The 27,333-nt window shown below is 41.4% G+C and overlaps 1 protein-coding gene across 2 annotated transcripts in view; it reads left to right on the forward strand.

The window, feature by feature from the left end:
- Nucleotides 1–27,333, forward strand: part of Ptprg (protein tyrosine phosphatase receptor type G) — a 663,134-nt gene that overhangs the window by 454,220 nt on the left and 181,581 nt on the right. For both annotated transcript variants that reach the window (XM_027389349.2, XM_027389348.2), the window contains exon 5: nt 9,747–9,842. In XM_027389349.2, the coding sequence (XP_027245150.1) occupies nt 9,747–9,842 (96 nt within the window). The remainder of the gene's footprint in view (nt 1–9,746; nt 9,843–27,333) is intronic.

Consider the following 27,333-nt stretch of genomic DNA (forward strand, 5'->3'; position numbering starts at 1 on the left):
TATAGTTCAGAATATGCAGCACAGAACCTCCCTCATTTCTTTCTGAACTGTCGCTTAGCCTTCCAGAATGTTCGTGTCAATGTTTATTTGAATGTTGCTTTGCCCATGGAGATGCTGAGTATTCGTTCCTCCTCAGAATTAGTTCTACTAAAAATTCTCTTTCGAAGAAGGTCGATGGAGCCCACACCTTTTGGTGTGACTCACCGGGAGACTGTCTGGCATGTGGAAAGGTTCGATTTCACCGTAATTGGCATATCCCTTCTACTCATAGAGATTCATGACAGGAAGTGAGGGCTGTTCCCTTTATTCTGACTTTTCCAAAGCAGGGCTTGATGTATCTTCAAGCTGAGGATAGCCTCTGCTTTCAGATGGGCACCCTGAGTGAAGGGCTCATGAGGACCTGCCCATCTTTATATACCACAGGTAGTTAAAGGAAGCTGGGAAGACAGACTTTCTTCAGTGATATAGCCACTGTTATATTCCTGTGCATAACCCAAACTCATGTCTCTTAAGTAACTTGAATTAAACCAATTGGATCACCAATCAGGGGCATGAAGGGGATCAGCAAGCAATGTCTGGGGGGCGGGGGAGTTGTGAATCCCATCTGAGTGACATTATATACACATGAAATTTCATAATGAAATCCATATTGTGTATAATTGATATATGCTAAAAACAGATGAATGAGAAAGAAATCTTCAGTAGACAAATGGGCTGTGACTCCACATCTGAGTACATACTTCCTGCCACCTCATGGGCAGTTTTCTCTTGGGCACAAAAAGGTGAGCTAGTTTGTGACTGGGGCTGCATTCCCCTGGGAGGAACCTGTTTCTGGTGAATGAAGTTGTGAAGTCAAGTTACTGGATCAGACTGGTTTCATCCTGTGATAGGCACAGGTCAGTGTGCTTTAGTCTTGAGTTTGATGACGTTGCCAGAGACCTCATACCTTTGACTGATTAGATAAGATCCGTCCACATTATGGAAGTCAGTCTGCTAGAATCTTAAATTCCCATAATTTAAATCTTCAGCACATGTGAAAAAACACTTTCTCATAACTCTACCACAAAAAATGATTCTTCTGAAAAATAACTACAGGAGCTGCAATGATGGCTCAGTGGTTAAGAGCATATACTACTGCTCTTGCAGGCAATCCAAGTGTAGTTTTCAACACACTCACTTGGCTCACAACCACCTGTAACTCCTGTTTCAGGGTATCCAATGCCCTCTTCTGGCCTGCTCAGGTATCTATACTCATGTGTGCACACACAAGCATATGCCCATACCCAGACATTTTATTCACAAAAATAAAAATAAATCTTTATAAAATGTGTGTCCTAAGTGCACAGCAATGACGTGCAGAGCATAGCAACCACCCTGGGAGGGCCTATGGGCCATAACAACCAGGTGACCAATCAACACAGGACAAGCCCTCCAAGCCTGGAGCCACACCAATCCTGAGCCTGAGCGTACCCCTAGACACTCCCGTTACGCTGCCCTATAAGATCTCTATGCAGACGCTTCGAGCTGTCTTTTCTAGTCATCCTCCATGGCGGCTGGATGAAAGACCTGAGCTAACATGGGGTTATCTGGTTAAACAACAATAAAGCCTCATGCTGTTTGCATCAAAAAAAAATGTGTATCTTGGGAACTCTTGTTATAAATTATTATATAGTATACACAGTGCATTTGTTTACCATTTTCTCTATAATTGAAATGAGACTCTTTTTTTTTTTTTTGAGCATCATAGTCTTAGTCCAGAGATAGTTAGAAAATGGTTCAATGTCTTGTGCATTAAAGAAAATTTTATATGTATATATAATCTATGTTTAACAGACTCATACCTGGAGCTACTTAGCCACTTCATAGTGACTTTTATCTATATTTGTACCTTCTCAAGATTTTATGCCAAAAACTTAAATCTCTTTGTTCTTTCAATGTTGTGATTCCAGTTTGTCTCTTGGTATTTATTCCTAGAAATATCAAATGCATCAAGGAATTTGTTGATGACTATTATTATTTGGACATCTGTATTCAAGCCACTCAGTGTCCCCACTCATCTTATTTCTTCAAGAAACAAATTAATAGTTTTTATACTGACCAACACTGTGTCAGGAACATCTTTGAGCCAAGTTGACTTATGCCTTTCCTGAACAGATCTTTCGACCTAATGGCACTGGTAGAATTAAAGAATTGGAACATGGCTTGATATATGTGATGGTTAAACTTGATTGTTAACTAAATTGGATCTGGCCGGGCGTTGGTGGCGCATGCCTTTAATCCCAGCACTTAGGAGACAGAGGCAGGCAGATCTCTATGAGTTCGAGGCCAGTCTGGTCTCCAGAGCGAGTGCCAGGATAGTCTCCAAAGCTACACAGAGAAAACCTCAAAACCCCTCCCCCCCAGAAAAAAAAAACACACACACACACAAAAAAACTAAATTGGATCTGGACTCACCTGGGAGACAGTTCTGTGGGCCTATCTGTGAGTAATTTTCTAGATTGGATTAATCAAGGTAAGAAGATACACATTGCATATGTATGGTACCATTCCAGGGACTGGGATCCTGAGCTGAATTGAGAAGAAAAAGTGAATTGAACACATCCGTACACCTTTCTCTTTTTCCTGACTGAAGGCAATGTGAACACCTGCCTCGATCCTAGCATCATAATTGTCCCATCATGAAGTACTGTACCCTGAACTGCGAACCTTGAGGAAGCCTTCCTCCCTCAAGTTGTCTCTTAAGTCTGCTGTGTCTGTATAATGTGTATGCACGCTGGCTTTACGATTGCATCAGTACAGCATAAGAACTCAGATTACACTTCTCCAGCTCTCACATCACCCAGTACAAATTAGCCAGAAAGTGGACCTAATTGGTGCTTCATTGTGTTTAGATTTTCACTTTGCAGCTTTTCTTGCCCACAGCTGCATCCCAACTGGATCTCTGCAATTTATCCCCAGCCATGATTAAAACCCCACATTTCACTTCCTCCCTCCTGTACTGCTACCTTCTGTGTAGTTTTCCACATCCCTGCTGCCTGGTTAGACTTCACATACCATCTCCCCACCATCCTGACCTCACTTTAAGGTTTATTTCTTCTTTTTTTTTCATTAATTACATTTGTGTCTGTCTTGGTTTGGACATATGCACATGAATGTATGTATTCAGAGAGGCCAGAAGAGGGCACCAGATTCTCTGGTGATGGAGTTGCAGGCATTCGTGAGATGCTAAGTATAAGTTCAGGATATTAGATCCAGGCTCTACAAGAGCATTGTGTGTTCATAAGCCATCTTTCCAGTTCCTCTAACATCTCTATTCTGCAGCTTTTATCTGCGTATTCTTTTCTGCATGGAAACTCTCCAGTAGTCCCAGGACCATTCATCGACTGGCCTTTCCTATGAGCTGTCTGGGCAGTCTCATTTATTTCCCTGTGACTTCCCCCTTAGCCATGTATGAGGAGTAGGTAAGGGAGATGGAGGTTTATAAGAGATGATATAAATGTAGCACTTTCTGAATCTGTAGAGAAGAACTTGAGGGTTCTCCTCTCTTGACTTGGGTAGTTTCCTTTTGCCTCCATCGTCACAGTCACGTGAGCACTGAGTTAGACACACAAATGTAACGTTGGAAAATGTGTTCACCTTATGAAGATGTGTCATTCTCCCCCTTGCTGTACTAATTTAGGCTTTGTTTTACCATGCATTTCATTTGACCACACCCATCTACTACCTGAAGCTTTTTTTTTTTTTTTTCTTTTTCATGCATCTACCTAACTTTGGCATTCAAAGAAAAAGTTAACCTTGTCTCATTAATGGCACTTTGGTCTTCCCAAGCATTGACTATGTCTTCATCTATCATGGCATCTTACACAGAGTCTCCATTATACAGATATTCTTGCCAGGTAGAAGAAAGCATGGTGATGAAGACCTTGAACTCTAAGGATAAAGGGTTATTTTTCTATACTATTATGCTTTTCTTCTTTAAGAGCTTTGAAAAATTTGGACTTTGGAGGTCTTACAAACCCTTCCTTGCCTTGCCTGAGACTCTTGGTAATATCTTATTCACAGAGTGTTACTGGGTGATTGCACATGATTTGATATACTGTAGGTAGTCAATAAATATGTGAAAAATGACAATAATGAGCCTACTTTAGATTGATCATTTGTGGCTCATTCAACTTTACATGCACAATGATGCAAATTGAAGGAAAAACACATTGCACCTAGGATTGATTTAAATGAGAGGGGAATTGTGCAGTGTAGAGAGAGGCCTGTGAATGTCTTAGTCTGTGTGTATATTCCTTAGCATCCAAGGCCACAAGGTGTTGTCACTCATCACTGTGCCCATCCCATGTGGCCCAGTGCATCATTGTCAGCATCACAGTGCCCATTCTACATGACAGAGCGTGTGCTGGTATCTCCCCACTTGGCTAGTGGTGAAGTTTCCTTGTGATTTGTTTTCCCCTGTAAATTACTACTTTCTAAATGTCATGATGTCATATGATGTTCTTGGTAAAACACAGCTGACCTGGCTAGAGACACACTTGGAGGATTGTCCAGTTCTTCCATTCCACTTGGTAGGTACATCACTTATCACTCCTGGCTTTGAAATGTATACACAACAGGTCTCATGACTGTCAGTGGCTTTCTACTTTAATTTCATTCAGCCTGTCTCTGTGAGAAAGGACAGTCATGTGACATCCATTCACATAGAGTTGATTCAGCTTTTCTATGCAGAATGGATACACTGGCCTTCAACTATAATGTGTTCTTGAAGAATCAGTGTTTTCTTTTATTTTAGGGCAGGGGTGAATGTGTTTTTTGAGACAAGGTTTCTCACTGAACCAGCTCCAGCTGACCTGGAATTCACTTGCCCAGCACGATGTTTTCTGTTTTTAGTACATTTAGAAAATACTGAGTTCCTGTGTCTTTAAACCACTCTTCCCACCAAAAGAGACCAGTATATGCTAGAATAAAATGGCCTTTTTGTGACAGGGATGGATAAAATATAAGTCGTAGCCAAACCAATGTGCTGGATCATAAGGAGGTAATTAAAAAATAAGCAAAGAAAATAATAGGAATATTGCTACACGATGGGAAGAGTCCTTTGGAAGGGTCTCTTGCTGGGCAGAGCTGGAGCAGTTTGAACATCAAGATGATAATGGTAGGAATAAGACTATCATCATGGATTGAATAAAGTAAAAAACAAAAGCAAGTCTGTTTGCCCACAAACCAAACAAGTCTGCATGCAAAAACATAAATGAATAAACTTGGAGATGGGAAACATACTCCTTGTATGAGACACTCATTCATGAATACAGAAAAAACAGAGTTAAAAAGTCTTATTAATTAAAAATGCATAGTCTCAGTTGGGTCAGAATCTCCAAGGCCTGAGGACTTATGTGAGAGAGCTACAATAGCCTAGTTAGACTTTCCTGTATTATGGGATGTAGAGGGCCATCTTTCTGAACAACCAAAACCAAGTACATCTTCTGTCTCAACCTTATATACTTTCTCATAGGACATGACTAGAAGTTGTTGTTGCTATTATTATATTTTGCTGGCCTTGTTGGTTTCTGCATTAAACTGGACAGGTGCTGTTATACTTTAAAAAAAAAAAGTAAGTCATTAATGAATGTCCAAGCTAGTGGGTGAAGGTGAGAAACAGAGTAGGAATGTCATTTCACACTATCTCCCTCCAAAAATCTTGCCATTTCCAAAGGAGATGAAAACTATAGTGGAGAAGATTGCCTCATGTCACCCTTGAAATGATTGAGATAAACAGTCCTAATGTTAGGATAAGCCATGCCATAGTCACTGTGATCCAGTGTACTGAATAAAGATAGTAGTGTTGTGTGGCAGCTTGCACAGAATATACCACCTGAATCTCCCCTTAAGAAACTGTGAGAAGATGGACCACAGATTTATGTGGAATTGTCCATGGGGCATCTCATTCTCAGAGACAAGAAAGCCAAGGAGTTGTTCCAGATGGCAATGGGAACAGACAGCAAACATGTGGCCACAAGAGTGCAGAGTTTAATCCTGGATTGCATTCTGCAACCAGAACTGTAACATGACCTGTAATGGGCTTTTACTGGGCACTTACTAAATTCGAAAGTGAACTGAGAATTGGATAATCAGATCATATCAATGTGAAATTTCCTTATTGTAACAGTTACACTGAAGTCCAGTAAGAGGATATCCTTGTATTCTTAGAAATTACACACTATGTTTTCAGTACATGTGACATATAATCTCTGTCTTACTCCCAAGAAATTGAAGGAAAGATAAGCATGTGGTGGTAGTGGCACGTCCACAGAGGCAGTACAAGAGCCAATTGGACAAAATGTAAATTACTGAACTGGGTAGTGGCTATGACACAGACAGACATTTTTGTCACTTTACTCTCTAGGTCTTTCCCAAGCCTCATGTACAGCATGTGTCTTTGGCAGAAATTACTATATTTCAAATATCCCTCAGACATGCAAAATCTATAGTGGGTATTACTTTTTCTTTTGTTTGTTTTGTTTTGTTTCAGTCAAGATCTTTCTATGTATTCTCCTGCCCCAGCCACCCAAATACTAGGATTTCAGGCATGCATCATCCCCCATGGTTGGGTGTGGCTTTTTAAGAATAAATGTAGAAATTGGAGATACTTGAGGATTTGACATTGAAATGATTAACCCACAAGCAAAGGCAAATCAGAGGGACTCAGTGTATATCTAAACGAGGATCATGGTGACTGAATTAACCAAAACATTTGCCAGAGATGTCTTTGCAAAATTGATTTACAGTCTCTACCCTATTTTTTTCTTATCAGCAACAAATTGGTAGAGTACAGTTAGCCCAGTAAAACTTTATCCCTTTATTTATTTTCTTATCTTTAGATAGCTGCAGACGTTAACATAATTCAATAAGCTACAACTTAAAAGCAACAGCAAGGGAAATTGGTATTTCCAACCTGCACTAGTGGTTTCTTTCTGAGACATTAATTATCAAGGTGGGTGGAGCCTAGATTTAAACATGTTTTCCAAAAATGTATTTCCTCCCCAAGCTATATGTCAAAGGGCCTCATAAGAGGTCTCAATCTGTTTTGTGTCCCAGGCTATTCAGGTAGTGCATTGAGTAATACTTCCCTCCCTGTTTAGGGCCATAGTCCAGTAGCTGTTTGAAGCAGATACAGGCACCCACAGCTAAGCACTGAACCATACTCCTGGAATCCAGTCATGGAGAGGGAGGAGAAATGAGCAAAGGAGCCAAGACGGTGCTAGAGAAACCCTCAGAAACAGTTGACCTGACCTACTGAGAGCATGGAGACCCTTGTCATAAAGCTGGGGAAACAGCGTTGGACTGAACCAAGCCCTCTGAATGTGGGTGCCAGCTAGGAGGCCAAGGCAGTTTATGGGATCTCTAACAGTGGAGCCAGTGTTTATCCCTGGAGCACAAATAGACTTTGGGAGCCCATTCCCTATGGAGGGATACTATTACAGCCCAGATATAGCAAGGAGGGCCTAGGCTCTCCCCCAAATGATATGACGAACTTTGAAGGTCCCCTATGGAGGACCTCACTATCCCTGGTGAGGAGCTGGGGCATGGGTTGGGAGGAACATGGGAGGATGGGAGGGCGAGGGAATGGGGGGATGGATATGTAAATATGAGTAGTAATTAAAGAATTTAAATAAAATAAAACATCAGGGGCCATAGTGTAAGCCTTCTGGAACCTACTTACTTTTTGAGAGTCTGAGCTTTAAAAGCAAAGTGGTGTCATTTTCTGAATATACTTGTGTGGAGATCCCCCCTCCGTGGTTTAGTGGTATTGAACCTGAAGCAACTGACCCAGTATTAAATGGTTTTATTCAGCATCTTGCAGAGTGAATTTTTCTTATTGTAAATTCGCAATGCCTAAAGCTGTCCACACTGCCAGCATTGGGAAGAACTTGAGGTCTTAAGAAATGAATTTGCTTTAAAAGAAAAATGTCACAAAAGAGTCTATCTCTTCCCCCATCTACTCTGATTCCTGAATTTCCCTCAGAAGTGATTTGATGCAGTAGGCTTCATCTCCCCCTCAGAAATGAATTGTCACCTTTTCCTAGGCATCTCAGTTCATTTTGTCATGTAGACTCCATTCACTTTTAACCTAAATGGAGTCACCTTGAGTTTGCTGTGTCTGCTGGGAATTAATTGTTGGGTCTCAAATCTCCAAGCTCCTGGCTGGGATGTGACCATCATTTCCATTACAAACCCTTTGAGCACACCATTTAGGAAGTGGGGGAGCAGTGGTTATCTGCCAAAGAAGATTTGATTGTTTTTGAAGGAGCAGGGTTTCCCTGGAGACCGAGTCCAATGCCATTCATATGTGTATGAGTGTTTTGCCTGCATGTATATCTATGTTCAACTTATGTATCTGGTGCCCAAGGAGGCCAGAAGAGGCTGTCAGATCTAGAGTTACAAGTGACTGTGAGCTGCCCTGTGGATCCTGGGAACAATACCTGGTTCCTCTAGAAGAGCAGCCAGTGCTCTTAACCACTGAACTGTCTCTCCAGCCCTCTTAACTAGGATTTTTAAGAAGTCTGCTGGTGTTAGCCTGCGTTGGTGGTGGATGGAGTGCTGCTGGGATTTGAGCATGGTGCAGTATCACTACTCATGTGCTTCACCTTCACAACCCTCTGCCAAGTAGAAATGCTTGACTTTATATGTCAGGAAGCTGCTGTTGAGAACATCACTTTCCCGAGGTCTCCCAGACACGGAAGCAGGGATGCTGGAATAGGAACTTAAGTAATCAGCGGATGGTGGTGGCGCACACCTATAATCCCATCACTCAGGCAGAGACAGGTGGATCCCTGTGAGATCCAGGCCAGCCTGGTTTACAAAGCAAGTTCCAAAACAGCCTGGACTGTTACACAGAGAAATCCTGCCTTGAAAAAAACAAGAACAGACAAACAACAACAACAAAAAATCCCTTTTGTCATCTTACTTGTATGCTCAGTCTTTTAAATGATCTTAAGTTGATGAATCTGGATTTTTGATTTTGAATAAGAAATTCTAGCTACATACAAGAAAAGGTACTTACAGTTCAGGTGGGAGCACCTAGAGTTCCCTGTGATGTTCAACCTGAAGCAACTTGATAAGTATTTCCTGAAGCACTATTTCCTTCCTGTAGCTCCCATTTCCATAGAGCTTATGAAGTGCATTCAATGTTGTAATTTGTAGAATAGCTTTTATGGACACAGTAAACTGTAAGGTACTATTTCATTGTTTTTAACCATTAATTTTTTCCTTGTTAAATTTCTGACATCTAACTTCAGGTCTTCCCATAATCTCCTGAGATACAGCTTCCAGTTCGCACTACTTGTGCCTAAGTCGTTTATTGTGTGTTGATAATTTCACACGCTGGCTTCCTCTCACCCCTCTCACGGGCTTAACTTCCTGCTTGAATGTGCTGAGCTGCGTTCAAGTTTTGCCTCTTGGGAAGGTTTCATCATGAGCTGGTACTGACAATAAGAACACAGCAGTAGTAGTGTGTATTCCGGGCAGCGTGGATACAGACATGTGTGAAGCTGTGTGTGTTCTCAAATATGAGTGAAGTGCCATGTTATGTGGGCTGTGCTCTCACAGGCTTAAGCAAACAAATACTGTGGATACAAGAATAAATGGCTTGTGGCCTTAGTCTGTGGGAACACAGGTCCTTTGTACTAGTCTACTTTTCCATAGTTTTAAAATTCTTTCTAATATAATTTTTAACTATTTTACAGATGCAGATTTTCTTTTACAACCCAGATGATTTTGACAGCTTTCAAACGGCAATTTCTGAGAACAGAATAATTGGAGCCATGGCCATATTTTTTCAAGTAAGTTAACGGTGGCTGAAACACTTCAACCAGAGAGTTCTTTGTTTTTTTTTTTTCTTTAATTTGCCGAATTGTTCCATGTTTAATGAATGCATCTGTTTTCTACTTCACACCTGTCTAAATGAAAGATACTTCATATTGTCTAAAGTGTGATTTAAAATGTAAATAAGTATGTTTAGAAACATAATGAAAATTTTTGCATGAATTATTCTGATTTTATTGCTACTTGACTGGTGCGCAGATTGAAGAACACATTTATCATCTAACTTACTTTGTGGCTGCAGCGTCTTAAACAGGTCCCTTCAGCATATTAAGCGGCAGATGAAAAAGAGGTGGTTTTCTTTCAAGAAACTTTGAGATTTTGACGTTACCTGAAGAAACATTAATAAGTAGCAGTCGTTGCTGGAAAAGACCCTCTTCTTCCATTCTCAGATTGCCATGGCAACTCATCTTTGTTGAGACTCTTAAGTTGACTCACTTACAAATCACCATTCTCTACATCTCTTCCTTTTGTTTGGTTTGAGATAGGGTCTCACATTATAACCCATATTAGCCTGGAGCTCACAGTAACCCTCCTACCTTAGCATCTCTGTGTTTGAACCACTGGTGTGAGCCACTATTCTCAGCTCCTTCTCTCCCCTTCCATATATTTATATTGGTAACTACTCACAGCTCCTATATCAGTTTTTAGTGTAAGCCATTCATCCTACTACAGATGCTTCTCAGATGTGTGTTTTCTCTCTCTCTCTCTCTCTCTCTCTCTCTCTCTCTCTCTCTCTCTCTCTCTCTGTGTGTGGTGTGTGTGTGTGTGTGTGTGTGTGTGTGTGTGTGTGTGTGTGTGTGGTTGTGTGTGTGGTCATGTAGCTTGTGTCTGTGATCAGAGGGGAACTTCAGGTGTCATTCCTCAGGTACCTTCCACTTTTTGCCTGATACAGGGTCGCTCATTGGCCTGGAACTTTGTCAAATGGGCAGACTGTGTGAACAGGGATCCACCTTTTTCCACCACTCATCTCACCATGCCTAACTTTTTATGTGTGGATCAAACTCAGTTCATCATGTTTGCGAGGCAAACCTTATCATCTCCCTAGTGCACATTCAGGCTTTTGAAGAAGTCCATTCATGTTAAAGTTGTATGTCCTTAGCAGTCATGGCCCTTGTTTAGTGTGGAATGTTACCTGAACGGTACATATGTGGTTTGCCTTTCAGTCTTCAAAACTGTCTAAAACCATTACATGTAAGAGTTCCTTTTCCTCAGAGGCCAGTGTTGGCAGTGGGTCCTTCCTTGCCAACCCAAAGGGACTGCTAACTCTCCCAGCATAGGCCTACCAAACCTGTCTCTGTGAGCAGGCTGCTTTGCCATGGAGAGGGAGCATTGTTGTTTGAGCTAAGTTCATTCCACTGTCCCTTCTGATGGGGAACATGTAATTGACATGTCTCTCCACTTTTTTCTCCCTCCTTGCTATCTTTCTCCCTTTTCCTGAAAAAAACACTTTAAGGAAAATATATAGAACTCTCAGAGGGTAATATTCTTCCTGATATTAAAAACCATTGGCTATGGTCCAGATTTTGTTTAAGAAATTATTTTATTTTTAAGTGTGTGTGTGTGTGTGTGTGTGTGAGAGAGAGAGAGAGAGAGAGAGAGAGAGAGAGAGAGAGAGAGAGAGAGAGAGAGAGAGAGCATGTGTGGGGGTACCTGTGGAAGTCAGAAGAAAGTGTAGGGTCCTCTGCAGCTCGAGTTCCATCTGCCTGATGTGGATACTGGGAACTGAACCCATGTCCTCTTTAAGAACAGCAATCAGTTTTAATCACTGACCTCTCCCTAGCCCATGGCACCAGTTTTCAAATGAAGGGTACTGTTTGACTGGGCTGTGAAACTAGTTCAGGAATTTGTCAGCATTTTGAATATAATGAAACAGAATAAGCTAAAATAGAAAAACAATTCCTAAAAATTGGAATGTATCATGCATAGTGACTTTTTCTTAGAACATCTTTAGTTAACTTACACATGAAATATAATCTAGACATGTGCTGCATTAAGTACTTTGAAGACCTTTGTTTATGCTGCATATTGCTATCCCCCTACTGGTCCTCAGTGCCTCTCTTTTCCTTGGTCATACTCACTCACCAAAGCAGAACGTGTTTTAAGAGCTTTTTCACTAGGGTAAGAAACATTTGTGATGAGCCCCATTTCTGCCTAACAGTTGCATTGATGGTGATGCAATTAGCCTTCCTGGGCACAGCACCCTTGTCTGTGAAGTGGGGACAACACATCACACGTCACTGACTGGGTCAGCTCCTCACACGGAGTTGGCACTAGATAAATGGCAAACACTATGTGTCTAACCATGTAAGGTTTTGTGATATCACATGTCTTCATCATGAGCATTGGGAATCTCAGGTTTTGCTATGCTGCAAGCTCACTGGCTTCTGCCTGGACCCCTCCCTTCTCCTGAAGTTACCAGATTGCAGTTGACAATACTGATATCTCTGAAGCAATTTTCACCTAACTGTTAATCCACTGTTTCCTGACCTTCTTGCATGTTGCCTTTTATGTGACTGGCTGTCAATTTCCCAACTTCCTCCGAAGCCACTGTGAGCAACCAGGCCCTACTCTGTGGGCAACCAGGCCCTACTCTGTGGGGTGTTATTTGTATAGGAAAGCGAATTTTAAAAGATATTTTTGGGTGTTGGAAGGATGCATGCTTCACCAAAATGTTTGAATTCTTTTTATTTTCTTTTTGATTCCTCCACAAACACTTGTTAAACATAGGACTTGTTAAACATTAGAGTCTTGGGTAGGCAACCACCAAAATGCTTGACTGTGAAATCTAGGTTTTGAGTTTTTGAAAAGTTTCTAGGACACATCTCCTACTTCATGTATGGAAAAGTTGACTATATATTTCATTAGTTGGTACTTTTCCAAGTTTTGGCCTGCTGTCCTAGAGACAGACAGACAGACAGACAGACAGACAGACAGACAGACAGACAGACAGACACACACACACACACACACACACACACACACACATATATATATATATATATATATATATATATATATATATATTAAAAGAAACAGTACTGTGTTGGACACAGATGTGCTGAGTGGCCTTGGTTCCCCTCTGTGTTGGGCCACCTGTGTGCTGAGACATTGGAGTTTAGCTTTGCCATGCAATAGAAGGAAAACGTAGTATTGTTATTTTTTCAGTCTGTTTTGATTTTCCTTTTTGAATCTCCTTATTAGAATGAGCTTAAGGGATGGAGAGAAGGCTCAATGGTGAGGAGCAGGTACTTAAGACTCTTGCAAAGGATCTGAGTTTAGTTCCCATGTCAGGTGGCTTACAACTGCCTGTAACTCTAGCTCCAGGGGATCTGATAACCCCTTCTGGCCTCTACGGGGCACTGCACTCAGATGTACATACACACAAACACACATATACACGTAATTTAAAACAACAACAAAATCCTACTTTAAAAAAAATAAGTTTGAACATTTTTATTTGTCTTAAATATAGAGAGGTCTTAAGCTTCCAATGTGGCTTAGTGGGTAAAGGCCTTTGCTAAGCAAGTTTGATGACCTAAGCTTCATTCTGAACCCACATAAAAGTAGCAGGAGAGAGTTGTCTAACATTCACAGCATGAAGTGTCACACATCTATCTCTCTAAACCCCCTGAGCAGAGGAACACCTCACTCTCACCTTGTCTTCATCTATTACTGTTTGGCAATCCAGGGTGATATGGTACAAGTGACAAAGCCAAGTTCTGAGTAGATAGTCAGGTCTAGATAGTCAGGTTCAAAGGCAACTATTCGCCAATTTCTGCAGATTAGATAAAAGCCAGCATTCTTTAAGGAACTTGTGAAGCTGGTTTCCTTTTACCAAAAGGAGCCATTTCCCTTATCACTGGCAGAAGGGACAAGTGACTGTCTGTGGTGCCTGTTAGCATACCAAAGCACATGCTGGCCCCCAGGCTCCCTCAGCATCCAAGTCCAGCTAGCATTCTCCCCCCCAGCTACTCATCTCTTATATATAGCCCTGCTCTTTCAGCTATGCTCTCTCCTTTGCCCACACTCTTAGTCCCCACCCCCATCTCCCTCTCCCCCCCCCCTTTCTCCCTCTCTATGCCCCCACTCCTGTTTCTCTACAAGGGCAGGTCCAGTCTACTGGTCACTGTCAGTCTGTTTTCTCTCTCTGATCTAGATTCTTCTAGATGCTCCTTGCATATCTCTCTCTCTCTCTCTCTCTCTCTCTCTCTCTCTCTCTCTCTCTCTCTCTCTCTCGCACACACACACACACACACATACAATAAAAACTTATCCCTTAGCCATACCATGCAGCCGTCATGTCATCAGTTTACACATAGATGTTGGGCCTCCTGTTGACTTCCTCTACACACAGATCTCTTGCTTTCTCTGCCTTTGCTATGGTTAGACCTGTAAGGTTCATAATGTTGCCAGAGTATTATATTCAGCACCGGCCTAGCAGGTAGACTAAGCAATCTTATTTTGGCTTAAATTTAGTTTCATTGATTTGGCTTTATTACAGACAATAGACATGATTTTTTTAAAAGTTAACTTTGGTAGATATTACATAAAATGTCTTGATACTCTAGCAGTCATCAAAATGAGAAGTGCCTGACGCCTGACTCTCTGCCTTGGAGGGATGTGCCTTCCTACTGTACAGGGGTGTGCTTCCTTCCCACTGTACAGGGGTGTGCTTCCTTCCCACTGTACAGGGGTGTGCTTCCTTCCCACTGTACAGGGGTGTGCTTCCTTCCCACTGTACAGTGGTGTGCTTGTCATGCAGATGTTCCCATCTGCTCCATGTTTACATGCTCCTAATGTGTCTGTGCCAGGCATAAACTGCAGAAATGGAGGGTCAGCTGGCATCTCTTGGTAACAGGTCAACATGAGGGTCAGTCTTAGTGTTGAAAGGTGGAGAGGCAGGCCTCTGGCAAGTGTTTCCTGTGGACCCAGACGAAGGAAAGAAGAACCACAAAAAATACATCAGCCACAAGTGAACTGCAGTTTTGGTCCCAAAGCTGAGTGTCACTTGCTGTGTAAGCCCTGGCAATCCGGCTGTAATATATCTAGATCACAGGGCATTTTTTTCTAAGTCACACGGGTTACCTTTGGGCTCACAGCCCTTGGGAGAAAAAAGATAAGAGTAAAGTTTCATTTTAAAGGACTTTAAAAAAGAGAGAATTTGAAATAAACACTTGGCAAAGGATAAAGGAATTTGTTGTTAAACCATTCCAAAGAATAAATAATTAGTATAAGTACAAAAATTAAAATAATTATCTTGTTTTTTCCGAGTAGAACTTTGAATATTCTCTATTGTTAACCTTGTTTGAATGCTGATAGAAATGTAAAATGCTCTGAGAACGGTTAAAGCAGTCTGTTAATCCATTCTCTTATTGTAATGCCTTCCATGGGTTATCTGGTTAAATAAGTAAGAATATACTCATGCTAAAATGAGTGAGAATCGGGAGAATTATTGGGCAATTTGTGGAAGGATATTTCGCTTTTAAAAATAATACATTAAAAGATTTAATTGGCTTCACTTGAAGTTCTGAGAGGAAACTATCGTGGGTCCAGGATAACAATGTTTTGTATATTTTATCACCACCACTAAATTAGTTCCACTTTTTTTCTCTCACTTTTTTCTTCAGCAACACTCATTTCATACTTTCCTGTTTCCAAACCAGCACTCAGGTGGTGTTTCTAGCCACATGATCACCTGAAGGATTTCAAGCTGCCCAGCAGAAGCTTGCTGCCACCATCTTGTAGACTTCATTACTTTTGTGTTTACACAGAACACCTGAAGACTGTTGGCCTTAGTGATTTTTTTTTTTTTATTTTGGTGGCATGTCCCAATCATATGCATCTTGTCCTTTGTCTTACATGTGCATTGATGAAGCTTCCTTCATCTGTCACTGAATTGAGGGAACTTTAGGGTTGTAATGCCTAAGGCTTTAAGTGCCAACTAGAGTTAGACACTTTTTTCTCCTGTCCCGTTCAGTCTTTGGATAGGGTCTCTTCTAAATCTGTTCTGAATGCAAAGATAGAAAACAGTTCTCATGTTAGGAGAGACACAGCCAGTTAGTTAGTGTATTTCTAAGAAGTAAATATGTTATGCTGCTCTTGTATATAAAAAAGCATTCTTGGTAAATTTCTTTGTAGATATGTTATGTTGCTCTTGTATATAAATGAGCATTCTTTGAAGTATTTCTCTGTTTTGAACATTTAAACTTTTCAATTTATGTGTAAGTGTATGCCATGTTGGCAATAGAATCTGGGGAGGGTAGAGGAGGTTGTTGGAGCACGTGCGCGCGCGCACACACACACACACACACACACACACACACACACACACACACACACACACACACACACACACACACACACACACACACACGGCCTGAGTTAGATCTGGTTGTGGGCTGCCTGGTGTGGACAGCTACCATTTCATCTGAACGAATTTGAGTCCCCTGGATGAGCAAATGCTGTTCGCTGGTGAGCCGTCGCTCCAGCCCCCCTGAAGTATTTCTTTTTGATAGCCCCTCATCAGGAACTCTTAGTATACTTTCTCATTTCATCTTAGAGGTTCTGCTTTTGATGGGCCAGTTGAACTGTACTCTTTGTCCTACTACTTTCCCATTTCTGTTTCAGTTCTGTCTAGGATTTGACTATACTTCTTTGGGTTTTTCTAAGGTCTGTGGCATCCTTTTCCCCCTTTACTTCTGCCCTTACTTCATAGTTGAAAGGAAACATCAGAATTCAAATGCCTCACGAGATGCTAACCTATTCTTTATATCATGTCGGCACCACAGACTTCTTAATTATTTTTCTCCATCTGGAGAGGCTTAGTAATTAAATGAAATGGCAGCACCTGGGATTATTTATAGACATGGAGAAGCAGGAGAAGTTCTTGGTGACTCATCCATCCAGGGCTGGCCCCAAAGGCTTTTTCTTAACCTCCCTGCCTTTCATCTTCCGCTCCCCCACCCCTCAGAGACAGATAGGACTTGTCCTTCTTTTGACCTGCTATGGCCCCATGGCCTTCCATCTTGTGTAGAAATTGTTACTTTGCTGGCTTCCTCTGCCCTCTGTGCCACAAGCTCCTTGTGGGCCAGGGGTCTATTCATCATCCAATCTTGGCTGGTTTTGTAACTTCTTGTGCAAATAATTTATGGTAACATTGAGATTCTTCAAGGTTGATTGCAGTGGGATAGCCCGTTGGTTGGCCTGTCAGTGAACGAGTATTGGAAAATTTCACTGGGAGGTATGATTCCTAGAATCGGGGTGGGGGAGATTGTGGGGGGGCACTCTGAAGCAGAGACCCTTGGCTGCTTTTCTTTTTCTAACTGCCCATCTCTCCCAAGCCATTGAGCCGTGCTTTGGCTCAGTTGCTGCTCATCAAATTAGTGTTCAGTAGGATTAAATTAGAGGGACTCCTGCAGAGCTTTCCCACACCAATCATGAATTGTGTCTTGGTAAAAGCATTGTCCAGTTGGCTCTTTGTGTGTCACCCATAAAGATACTGGTTGTATCAGAAGTGCATGACCCTGGAGATAGACCTTGACTGTGAGTGATGATTTGTAAGTCTCATGATTCACTTAAATGGATGCATCCCCTGCTGGGCATCGTGGAAACAACTAATGTAACAATGTAATGTAGTATTACAGGTATGCATTTCTGTGTTTGTGTCTGCAATCCCGAAAGAGAACAACCTTTAAATTCTTTACTACCGAATTCAGTGTTAGCACCAAGTCTGTGTGAGATGTGTGTATCTGTGTCTGAGAATTATTCTGTAATGCTTCCTATCAAAGTGCTTTCATCTTTGTCAATAACAGGTGAAGACTGTGAGTTGCTTTGCAGACCCTCTGCCTCCCTCTGCTGCCTCTTGCTTACCTGCTCTCTGGGGTCTTGTGATCCTTTGATGGTTAGTGTCTCTTTGAGTGCATCTGGTCTTTCTTTGTTTTTCCCTGCTCTTGCTGTTATTCACAGCTGTTTCTCTCTTTCATATTCACCTCAGGTATTTTCCCTTCTTCATTTCTGTACTCATTTGCTGACTTATTCATTCTGCAGTGTTTATCAGACAACTTTTCTGGGCCAGGACTCATAAAAAATTTCAAAGGGAACCAAACATTGTCTCCTCCTGCCAGCGTAATCAGGAACACTAAGTTCTAGAAAGGGATGGTTCTTGATTCCTTCCTTCAGAATTGACTGCCATTCTGTCCTTAGGATGAAGGGAAGTTAGACCAGGTCAGATAGATAAATATCAAGAAAAAAAATGTCATTCTATCTTTCATTAATTTCACAGTAATGAGTATTTCATTTTAAGAGCATGCTGTTTGCAGTTATGAATTTTGGAATTGGCCTCACTTTGTTTTTTGTTTTTTTTTTCACTCTTTTTTAAACCAACTACCAATACTAAAACATAAATCTTGCTTTTATTCATGGTGACCTCAATAGGTATTTTTAAAAAACATATTCCCAAGGAGGTTTTTCTGCCTTTTTGTTGTTGTTAACAATAAATTATGTAGCACAGCTATAGCTAGCTCTAATGTTCCCCACTAGTTCCATGAGGTAGGGGGTAGGTGTATGAGTCAGTAATTGTACTCAACTGCCAAAATTCCCCCCACCATTTTTCTTTTCATTATGTTTGTTTGTTTGTTTGTTTGGGGTGTGAGGGGGAATGACATGGGTATAGAGGTCAGAGGTCAGAGGTAAACTTTCAGAAAGCATTTATCTCCTTCCCCTGTGAGCCTTGATCTCAGAGGTAAAACTCAGGTCATCAAGAAATGCAGCATGGGCCTCTACCTACTGAGCAGTTTCACTGCTCACTGCTCCCCACCCCCCAGTATTTTAAATCCCCCAGAACTGGCTTTGTGTCAGAAAACATGCACTTGGTCTGACTCACCTCGTTTGTAGATTGCTTTTTCAGCACAATCACATTAAACCAATATGATCTTTCTGTCCTGCTTGAGAGTTGCTGCTGTTTGACTAACATCCTTCCCACATTTTCCACATCCTTACTCTTATCTTGTCATAAGTTCAATTCTTTCACTACATTACCTAGAAATGCAATTTTAGAATGTTTTGGGTTGATTAAAGACTTTTTTTATACACACACACAAATTAAAATACATATGTTCCAATTAAGCTATTTTAACAGTTAATTGATTTCATAGGACTTACCATTAAATGAAAGCCAGAGTCATTCTTAATATTCAGATGCAATTTTGGAGCTGATTTGTGGATGTACAACATGGAATTTATAGCCTTATCAGGTGTTTTCAATACATCGCTTGTCTGCAAATAACCCGTTCCTTCCTAGTGGATGTTACAGAAGACTATTTAATTATTGGCAAAGCATTACATAATTAAGAGACTTGAGTTCTTTGAATGTGACCATGTGAAAATCTATTTTAATTAAATCATTGCACTTCAAGGATGGTTTTACCAAGTACTTCGCTTTTGCACATTAAGTGGTAGTTTAGAATTGCTGTAGCCATTTGTTCTGACACATGTCACAGACTTCTTGTCTTAGACCTGGAGATCTTAGTCACTCCCTAGTGACTTGCTCCCACTCCAAAATAACTGATGACAGGCCTGGCCTTCTGACAGATTGAGTGAATAGCCATTGTCTCCTATAACCCATAGGAATTTTCTAAGCCAGGAGTTTTATGACCAAGTCCCATTGTTTTTTCTTAGATGCTACTTCCTGGAGTGTGTTTATGTAGTTTACCTCCATTGATGAAATTTTACACACACTTGGAACTTTACATTCTAAGTTTAGAGGCCACCCTCCTCACCCTCTCTCTCCTTCAGTAGCTGCTTCTATACAGCACTAAATACTACTGGCCAGCTAGCATGGGGAAGACTTATTCTGTAAGACACCAAAGATAGAGCTCTAGCTACACAGAATCTTACCTTTCTTCTCTGAAACCATTCCAGATAGTATTTCTTTCCAAATGTGGAAACTAGGGCGTTCTGCTTTTTCCAATGTAAATTATGCCAAAATTAGATAGACTGGGGGCTGGAGAGATGGCACAGCACTTAAGAGCATTGATTGCTCTTCTAGGTTCAGTTCCCAGTACCTACATGGCAGCTCAAAGCTGTGGAGCCACCATTTCTATGAATGAAGTCTATCTGCACTGTTGGTTCTCCTTGTAGAGGACCAAATCGTAAAGTGGGATTTCACATTGCAGAGGTAGAGAGAGATGTATTTGTAATCAGTCCATTATTATCATGTTGTATAATCCTTCAAGGCCTCTCTTCATTTTGCAAATATCTAAATAGTTACTTTCTCATAACTTTGAATTATATTCTGGTTCTTTTGTCCTTAGCCGAAGCCTTTGATCCTAGATTCCCTCACACTCTGTGGGCATATCATTATTTTACTATTCCGAAATTTGCAGTGTGGTTGAACAAAGAGAAGATGTCATTGGTCATTCAGAACTTCTTTTAAGGGAAACGGGAGTGGCAGTGTATGGCAAATTTTACTCCCCAGGGAACATGTGGTCCTTTCTAAAGATACTTCACTTGTGACACCTGAGGTAGAGGTAGTGGTGGCATCCAGTGGCATCTATTGGTTAGAAATCTTGGATGCTGGGAAAATCCTTCAGTTCACAAGGGAGTTTCCTGAGCAAGCCCAGATTGTCCATGGCGTTTCAGGTTGGGAAATTCTGGTAAGTGACTGAGAATTTAGAGTTTAATTTCAAAAGGTGCTCAGCTCAGGAAGGGCTGATGATATCGTGACAGGGGCTGATGACATCATGATGCAGGGACTGATGGATTCATGATGAAGGTTGACAGAATTCTGAAATGACTAGCAATCCCAGGCTCAATACTCCCAATACTTGCTGACAAAATCTTGGATATCTGGGATTCTACATGAAGTACAACAGTTAAGAGGCAAAAAAAAAAAAAAAAAAAAAAAAAAAACCTTGGTTCTGTTGTATTTCTAAGTATTATAGCCTTCTCAAGAGCTCCTGTGGGCATTTCTTCTCAGGCAGCAATGTTAGCAACAAGTACCAATTTAATAGAACACTTGCTGAGATGGGGGAAAGTAGGCAGAGGGAAGAGTATGTGCATATTTCTTTGAACTTAAAATCAGTAAGGACCATTTGAAGCCTCAAAGAAGAGAGTGTGGGTTGGGAAGTGGCTCAGTGGATAAATTGTTTATCTCACATGCCCGAGGATCAGAGTTCAGATCTCTGAACTCAGGTGAAAACAGTGGGCAAGAGGGCCACCTGTACTCCCAGCACTCCTGAGGCAAAGGCAGAGGATCCCCAGGGCACAGTGGCAGGCTAGACTAGCTGCAATGGGCCATTTCTGTATTCAGCTAGAGACTGGTCCTCAAGAAATTAACTGGAAAACAATCAAGAAAGATGCTCTGACAACCCCCCCCCCCACACACACACACACACATGTATCCTCACATTAAATGAGTGAGTGAATGAATGAGTAAACAGTAGAAATGAGCATCTTTTGTGAGGGTTGTGGGAGAGTCAAGCCAGTCTCCCTTCACCAACTACAGCACCTGCTCTCTTCCCATAGCAGCCAAGGATGCCCTCAGCAGGATTTCTTGTTACTCTTTTTCTTTTTCTTTTTCCTTTTATTGAAACAGGATCTCACTATGTAGCTCTGGCTGTCCTGGTACTGGCTATGTAAACCAGGGTGGCCTCAAACTCAGAGCTCACAGAAATCTGCCTGACTCTGCCTCCTGAGTGCTGTACCAAATCCAGCACCCAGGGCAGGCTTTTAACTCTTGAGGGGTTTGTTTCCGTTTACAGATGTAGGGGGAGGAAAGGCATGTAGCTTATTTCAATGTAAATTATGCCACAATTACACAGACTAATACATTGCAGAGCCAACATTTTGGTGAATACAGTCTGTCTAAATTCTTTATAGAAAACAGAATCAGATAAGTAGAGCTTTCTGTTGAAGGGAGTACAGGAAGAGAAATATGTACCTTCAGGTTACTTTCTCTGTCTCTCCTCCCTCCTTTTTTCTCCTTTCCCCCTCTGTACTTGATTTATCTAGTTCAAAATCATAAAGCAATTCCCTGCATAGATGTAGTTATACTTTTTAAATCTTTCCCACTGCCTGGGCCTTTGTGTGTTTGCACAGAATCCTTAACTCAGTGTGACTGGTTCTGATATTCCAGCCTGCACTGCTGTGTGGCACTCACTGCCCAGGAAGAAGTGCACAGTTGGTCCTGGGTTCTGTATTTAGAGTTTCCATTGACACTACTTTGTTTTCTCCATTTGGAGACCCAACATATCTGGTTGTCTGAACCCGGACATAGCCCGAGACTTTGTTTCAGTCTGCTCTGTGTAATGTCAATCTCAGTGTCCCTATAATCTACACTCCCAAAGCAGATGTCAGGAATGCCGCATAAATCATATTTTAAGATGGGCCGATTTACACAGACATTTTCTAGTGTGAGAGAAATCTAGTCAACTTTTTTTTACATAATATGATAACAAACAAGGGAGAAATTTTTTAACGTTTCTGAAAATTTCAAAAAGTATTTTGTTGAACATAGTTCTATTCCACTTTCCCTGTTCCTTCTAACTTCCCCTTTCCTACCCTTTTTCCTCCTATTAACCCACTTTGTTCCCCTAGACAATTTTGCTTAATCCATGCATACATGATTTTGCATGACTACATAAAATCCAGGAACCACAAATTAAAGAAGGCATATTTGTCTTTGGAGGCTGTTTTAGTTCATTTCATGTGATTGTCTCCATCTGTGTATACTTTTCTGCAAATGATATAACTTTGTTCTTCTGTGCAGATGTAAACAGTTCCATTGTTCATGTTAGCTACACTTTCCTTTACCTGTTCTGTTCTGGGACCTGTGGTTTGAGTCTGTGATTTAGCCATGCAGTAAACATTATCCACAGGTCTTATCTGTTTTGCGATGCTGTAACCAAATACCCAACACTGGGAAATACATAAGGAGAAGGAGATTTCTTGTCTGATGATTCTACTGGCTGCACAGTCCAATAAGGTGGAACTGGTGTTGGGCAGGAGGGCCCCTGATCTGGATCATAGTGTGGCAGATGGCATCAGATGATCAGAGAGAGTTGTAAGCAGGAATACTGAGGAAGGAAGCCGATGTGGTCAGAGACTGAGGAGGAGCATGCTCACCCTTTTATGACCAACCCTTTCTGTGGAAAGTTACCCACTCCTGTGGTACCAGCATTCATCCTTTCATGTAAAGATGCTCACACTCAGTCATCTCCTGTACACTCTGCCTCTTTCAGGTTTCACTGTTTCAGGGAAGTTACACCAGAGCCAAGATTCCTGCCTGTGCACTTCTGCAGCATAAACCATACCAAACTACAGCACCATGTGAGCCTTTCTGTGGTTTTTCTCATCTTTCATCTTTCTTTACAACCCTTGATCTTGGTCACAGTGATTTGCCAACTGTGGCGTTTTTCAAGATGCAGCCCTTGTTTGTGAGGTATTAGGAGGCAATGGGGAGGCCTTCCATCTTAAAAATATTATATTTTTCCAGGCATTTAAGCTGCCATAGGTAAGCATCTAAATGTGACAGTATAATCAGCATGGTATTTAGAGTTCACATCTTTTTTTTTTATTATTATTACTTACAGGTGTCTTTTCAGAAAATGGCTAGCATCAAATCCCCATTTTGAGTCTTGTGGACTCTGTAAAGCATAGCTGTGTATTGACTTTCCTGGATATATTTGTACTTCAGGCTCTCTTTTTCTTAACTCATAGGTTCTTGGAAGAAGTAAATACTGAGTTACATGACATTTGTGCATAAACACAAATTTCTAGGTAGTTGTATATAATACAGGGATACCATTGTGATGACTTGAGATGTTTGTAGCCTAAGGGACTAATGGGAGTTTTAACATGAGCCATGCCCCCATTCAATCTTCAGTATTGAAGTCATGCATTAAAAAAAAAAAAATCAGGGGCTGGAGAGATGGCTCAGAGGCTAAGAGCACCGACTGCTCTTCCAGAGGTCCTGAGTTCAATTCCCAGCAACCACATGGTGGCTCACAACCATCCCTTATGAGATCTGGTGCCCTCTTCTGATGTGCACATATACATGGAAGCAGAATGTTGTATACATAATAAATAAATAAAAATCTTTAAAAAATCAGAAGAATAGAACTAATGAAATTAGATCTTGCTTATTTGGAATTTGGAATTGTCCTAAGTTTTTGTAAGCAAAACCTTGCTTTGCATTGTAGGAACACATTAATTAAGCACCCACTAGTATGAATGAAATTGTAGTTGAATAGGTGGTTTGGTTGCAGTATTAGCTGGACATTGCCAATCCATCCATTTAGTATTTTTCTGTCTTACTCCCTTGGTTGTAACAAAGATCCTTTATGTGATCATATAAGTGAGCTTAGTGAGGACCACTCTTGAAGTGACATGGAAGTCCAGTGTCCTGTGGTTGGCTTACCCAACGTGTCTTGACACTGCAGTATTTTCATCTGAAACAAGTCTGAAAAAACAAAACAAAACAAAAAAACGTTTTATTCTTCTCTCATACATTCTGAATCTGGTTTCCCTTCCCTACACTCCTCCTATTCCCTCCCCAACTTGCCCTTTCCCCCAGATCAACTCCTCCTGCCCCCCCACCCAAAAAAAGAGCAGTCCTCCTAGGAATATCCACCAAACATTGCCTAATAAGATACAGTGAGATTGAGCACAAAACCTCATCACAGCTAGATGTGGCAACCCAGTAGGAGGACAAGCGTCCCAACTGCAAACGAAAGAGTCAGAGACACCACCACTCCCTTTATTGGGAGTACCAAAAGAACACCAAGCTACACAACCATAACATATATGCAAAGAGCATAGGTCGGACTTATACAGGCTCCCTGATTGCTGAGTCAGTCTCTCTGAGCACCTATGAGTCCTGCTTTGTTGATTCTGTGGGCCACTTTCTTGTGGTCCCCTTCTCTCCTCTGGCTCCTTCAATCCTTCATTGACTTCTTCTGCAGGGTTACCTCACCCCAGCCTAATGTTTAGTTGTGAGACTGCATCTGCTACCATTAGTTGCTGGATGAAGCTTCCCCGATGATGATTATGCTAGGCACTGATCTATGAACAGATTCATCATTAGGGAACATCTCATTGACCATTTATTTATTTATTTATTTTACCAGTCCTGTTTGTTCTATCCTGGTTCTCTGTGGTGTCCTGCCTCTAGTTCCTGGCCATCCAAGCAGTGTTAGACATGGGCTACCTCTCATGGCCTGGGCCTCAAATTGGACCAGTCATGGGTTGGCCACTCCCACAAGTTATGGCCCACCATTGCCCCAGCATGTCTTGCAGGCAGGACAGGTTTTGTGGCTGGGTTGATGTCGCAGTCCCACTGCTAAGAACCTAACCTGGTTATAGAAGGTGGCCAGTTAGGGCTCCATATCCCCCATTATTAGAAGACTTCATTAGGGTCACCCTCATAGATTCCACAGTTTCAATGGCAGTTGGTGAAACAAACCTTGATTCCAAGTCTTTGATCATTCATTTCTGGGGACCCATTGATTCATCTTGCTGTGGTTCCCCTCTGCTTTGTGAGCTGTTCACTCTGGCAACCTGGAATCTCCAAAACCCTTCTCCTGAGTCTATGGGGTGTCCATGAATTATTTCTAATTTTAAAGGCGTTTTTCAAAAGGTTGCCCTGTTTTCTTAATTTTATAGGTAAAACATGTTCTTGTTTCACTAAAAAGATCTGACAGGTGAAATCCTATGTCTTTTGGAAAGACACTTTCACTGTCTGATTCTCATTCACTACAAATAAAGCTATTAACATTAGCAGTTGGTGATATGTATTAACTCTGCTAGTTCCATCCACCAAGCATCCCATGTAATAATGCTTTGAACTCCCCACTAGGAAGTTTCTGATTCTAGAACCTTCCCAAATGCTAAGAGCTCTTTTGACTATGAAATCAGTGTCGAAGGATTTGGAGTAAGATATTATGTGCAAAAAATCTCAATTTCCACTTATTGTCATATTCCTGTAACGGGTTGGACCTTCAATTCTTTTGTCTACACAATAGAAACATCACTTTCTGATTGATTTGTTATAAATTTCACATGAGATCATTTATAAAAATCATTTGAAGCTCTTCATAGAAATTTCAAAATAATAATAGTTTTGTATCTAATATTTATTTCCAGTGTGTATAGATAACAGAGCAAAGATGATTACAGGATATAAAAACAAATAATAAGGGTCAGAATCATAATAGTGTTGATGATGATAATTTGTAGTGATTAGAGGTAAAATACCAAAGTAACAGTGGACATGTTAAAGCGTTGCTATCTGCAGTTACACTGAGAACACACACAGCGAAAGAGAGATGTTGCCTCAGTTAGTGACTACACAGAGCACCCTCCCAGCCTTCTTGAGTTTGGCACAAGCTGCCTCTCATCTGACTGCTTTGGCTGTGAGTCAAGGTCTTAAGGAGTTGCTATTGGAGCAGTAACTCAGTAACTCAAGAGGAGTTAACGAAATTCAAATTTCCTCAAGGAGCATCTACATGTCTCTTTTACTGCTGTAAAGAGGGGCTAATGTAATTGTCACTACACTTTGGGTGGTGAAATTAGTAGCTATTGAACTGAATCATCCAGCTGGCTGGTAGAGAGACAAGGAACACAGAGTTTTGGACACAGATTCCTGCATATGGAGGAGGACCATTGGAAGTCAAAAGTTCCCATTGGCTAACTCCATACTCAAGGGATTCCTTATTTCTTAGTGAGATTTCCCACCTGTGTCAAGAGCATAAGAAAGCCGGATTTGCTAGGGAATACAATACAGTCTCTTCTAAGAGATGGTTGGTTTTAGGCAATGCAGCAGTAAGGTATGAGCATGTGGAAGTATTAAATACTGTGCAAGGGTATTGCTACATGTTCTAATGATGTGTGTCCTTAGACCCAGTGTGGATCCAGGTACAGGGTGGGTGTGGGAACTGTGGTTTCCTTCTTCATTGACACATACACCTTTGTGTGGGTTCTTTCTCTTGCCTTTACTTATTCTCTCTGTAGAGCTGTGAGGTCACTACGGTGTGCCATTTGCAGTGACCAATATGGATATTAAAGAATTGGCTAAAACACGGACCCTGTTACCATGGTTTCTCTGCTCTCTCTCTCTCTCTCTCTCTCTCTCTCTCTCTCTCTCTCTCTCTCTCTCTCTCTCTCCCTCTCCCTTCCCTCTCCCTCTCCCTCTCCCCTCTCCCTCTCCTCTCCCTCTCCCTCTCCCTCTCCCTCTCCCTCTGCCTCCCTCCCTCCCTCCCCCTTCTTCTCCTCTCTCTGGGAAGGACCCTTGCTCATTTGCACTGATAATCTCAATCACAGAACCACTGAGGTAAAATTAGTGTTACTTAGGAATCAGTCTTATGAAGATCCATACTGCTCAATTAAATCCCAGTCCTGCCAGTAAGTTCTAGAAATTGGGCCTGATCTCTTTCTATCTCAGTGTCCCAAAAC

Source organism: Cricetulus griseus, assembly GCF_003668045.3.
Source record: "Cricetulus griseus strain 17A/GY chromosome 1 unlocalized genomic scaffold, alternate assembly CriGri-PICRH-1.0 chr1_1, whole genome shotgun sequence".
In the NCBI taxonomy this organism is placed as follows: Eukaryota; Metazoa; Chordata; class Mammalia; order Rodentia; family Cricetidae; genus Cricetulus; species Cricetulus griseus.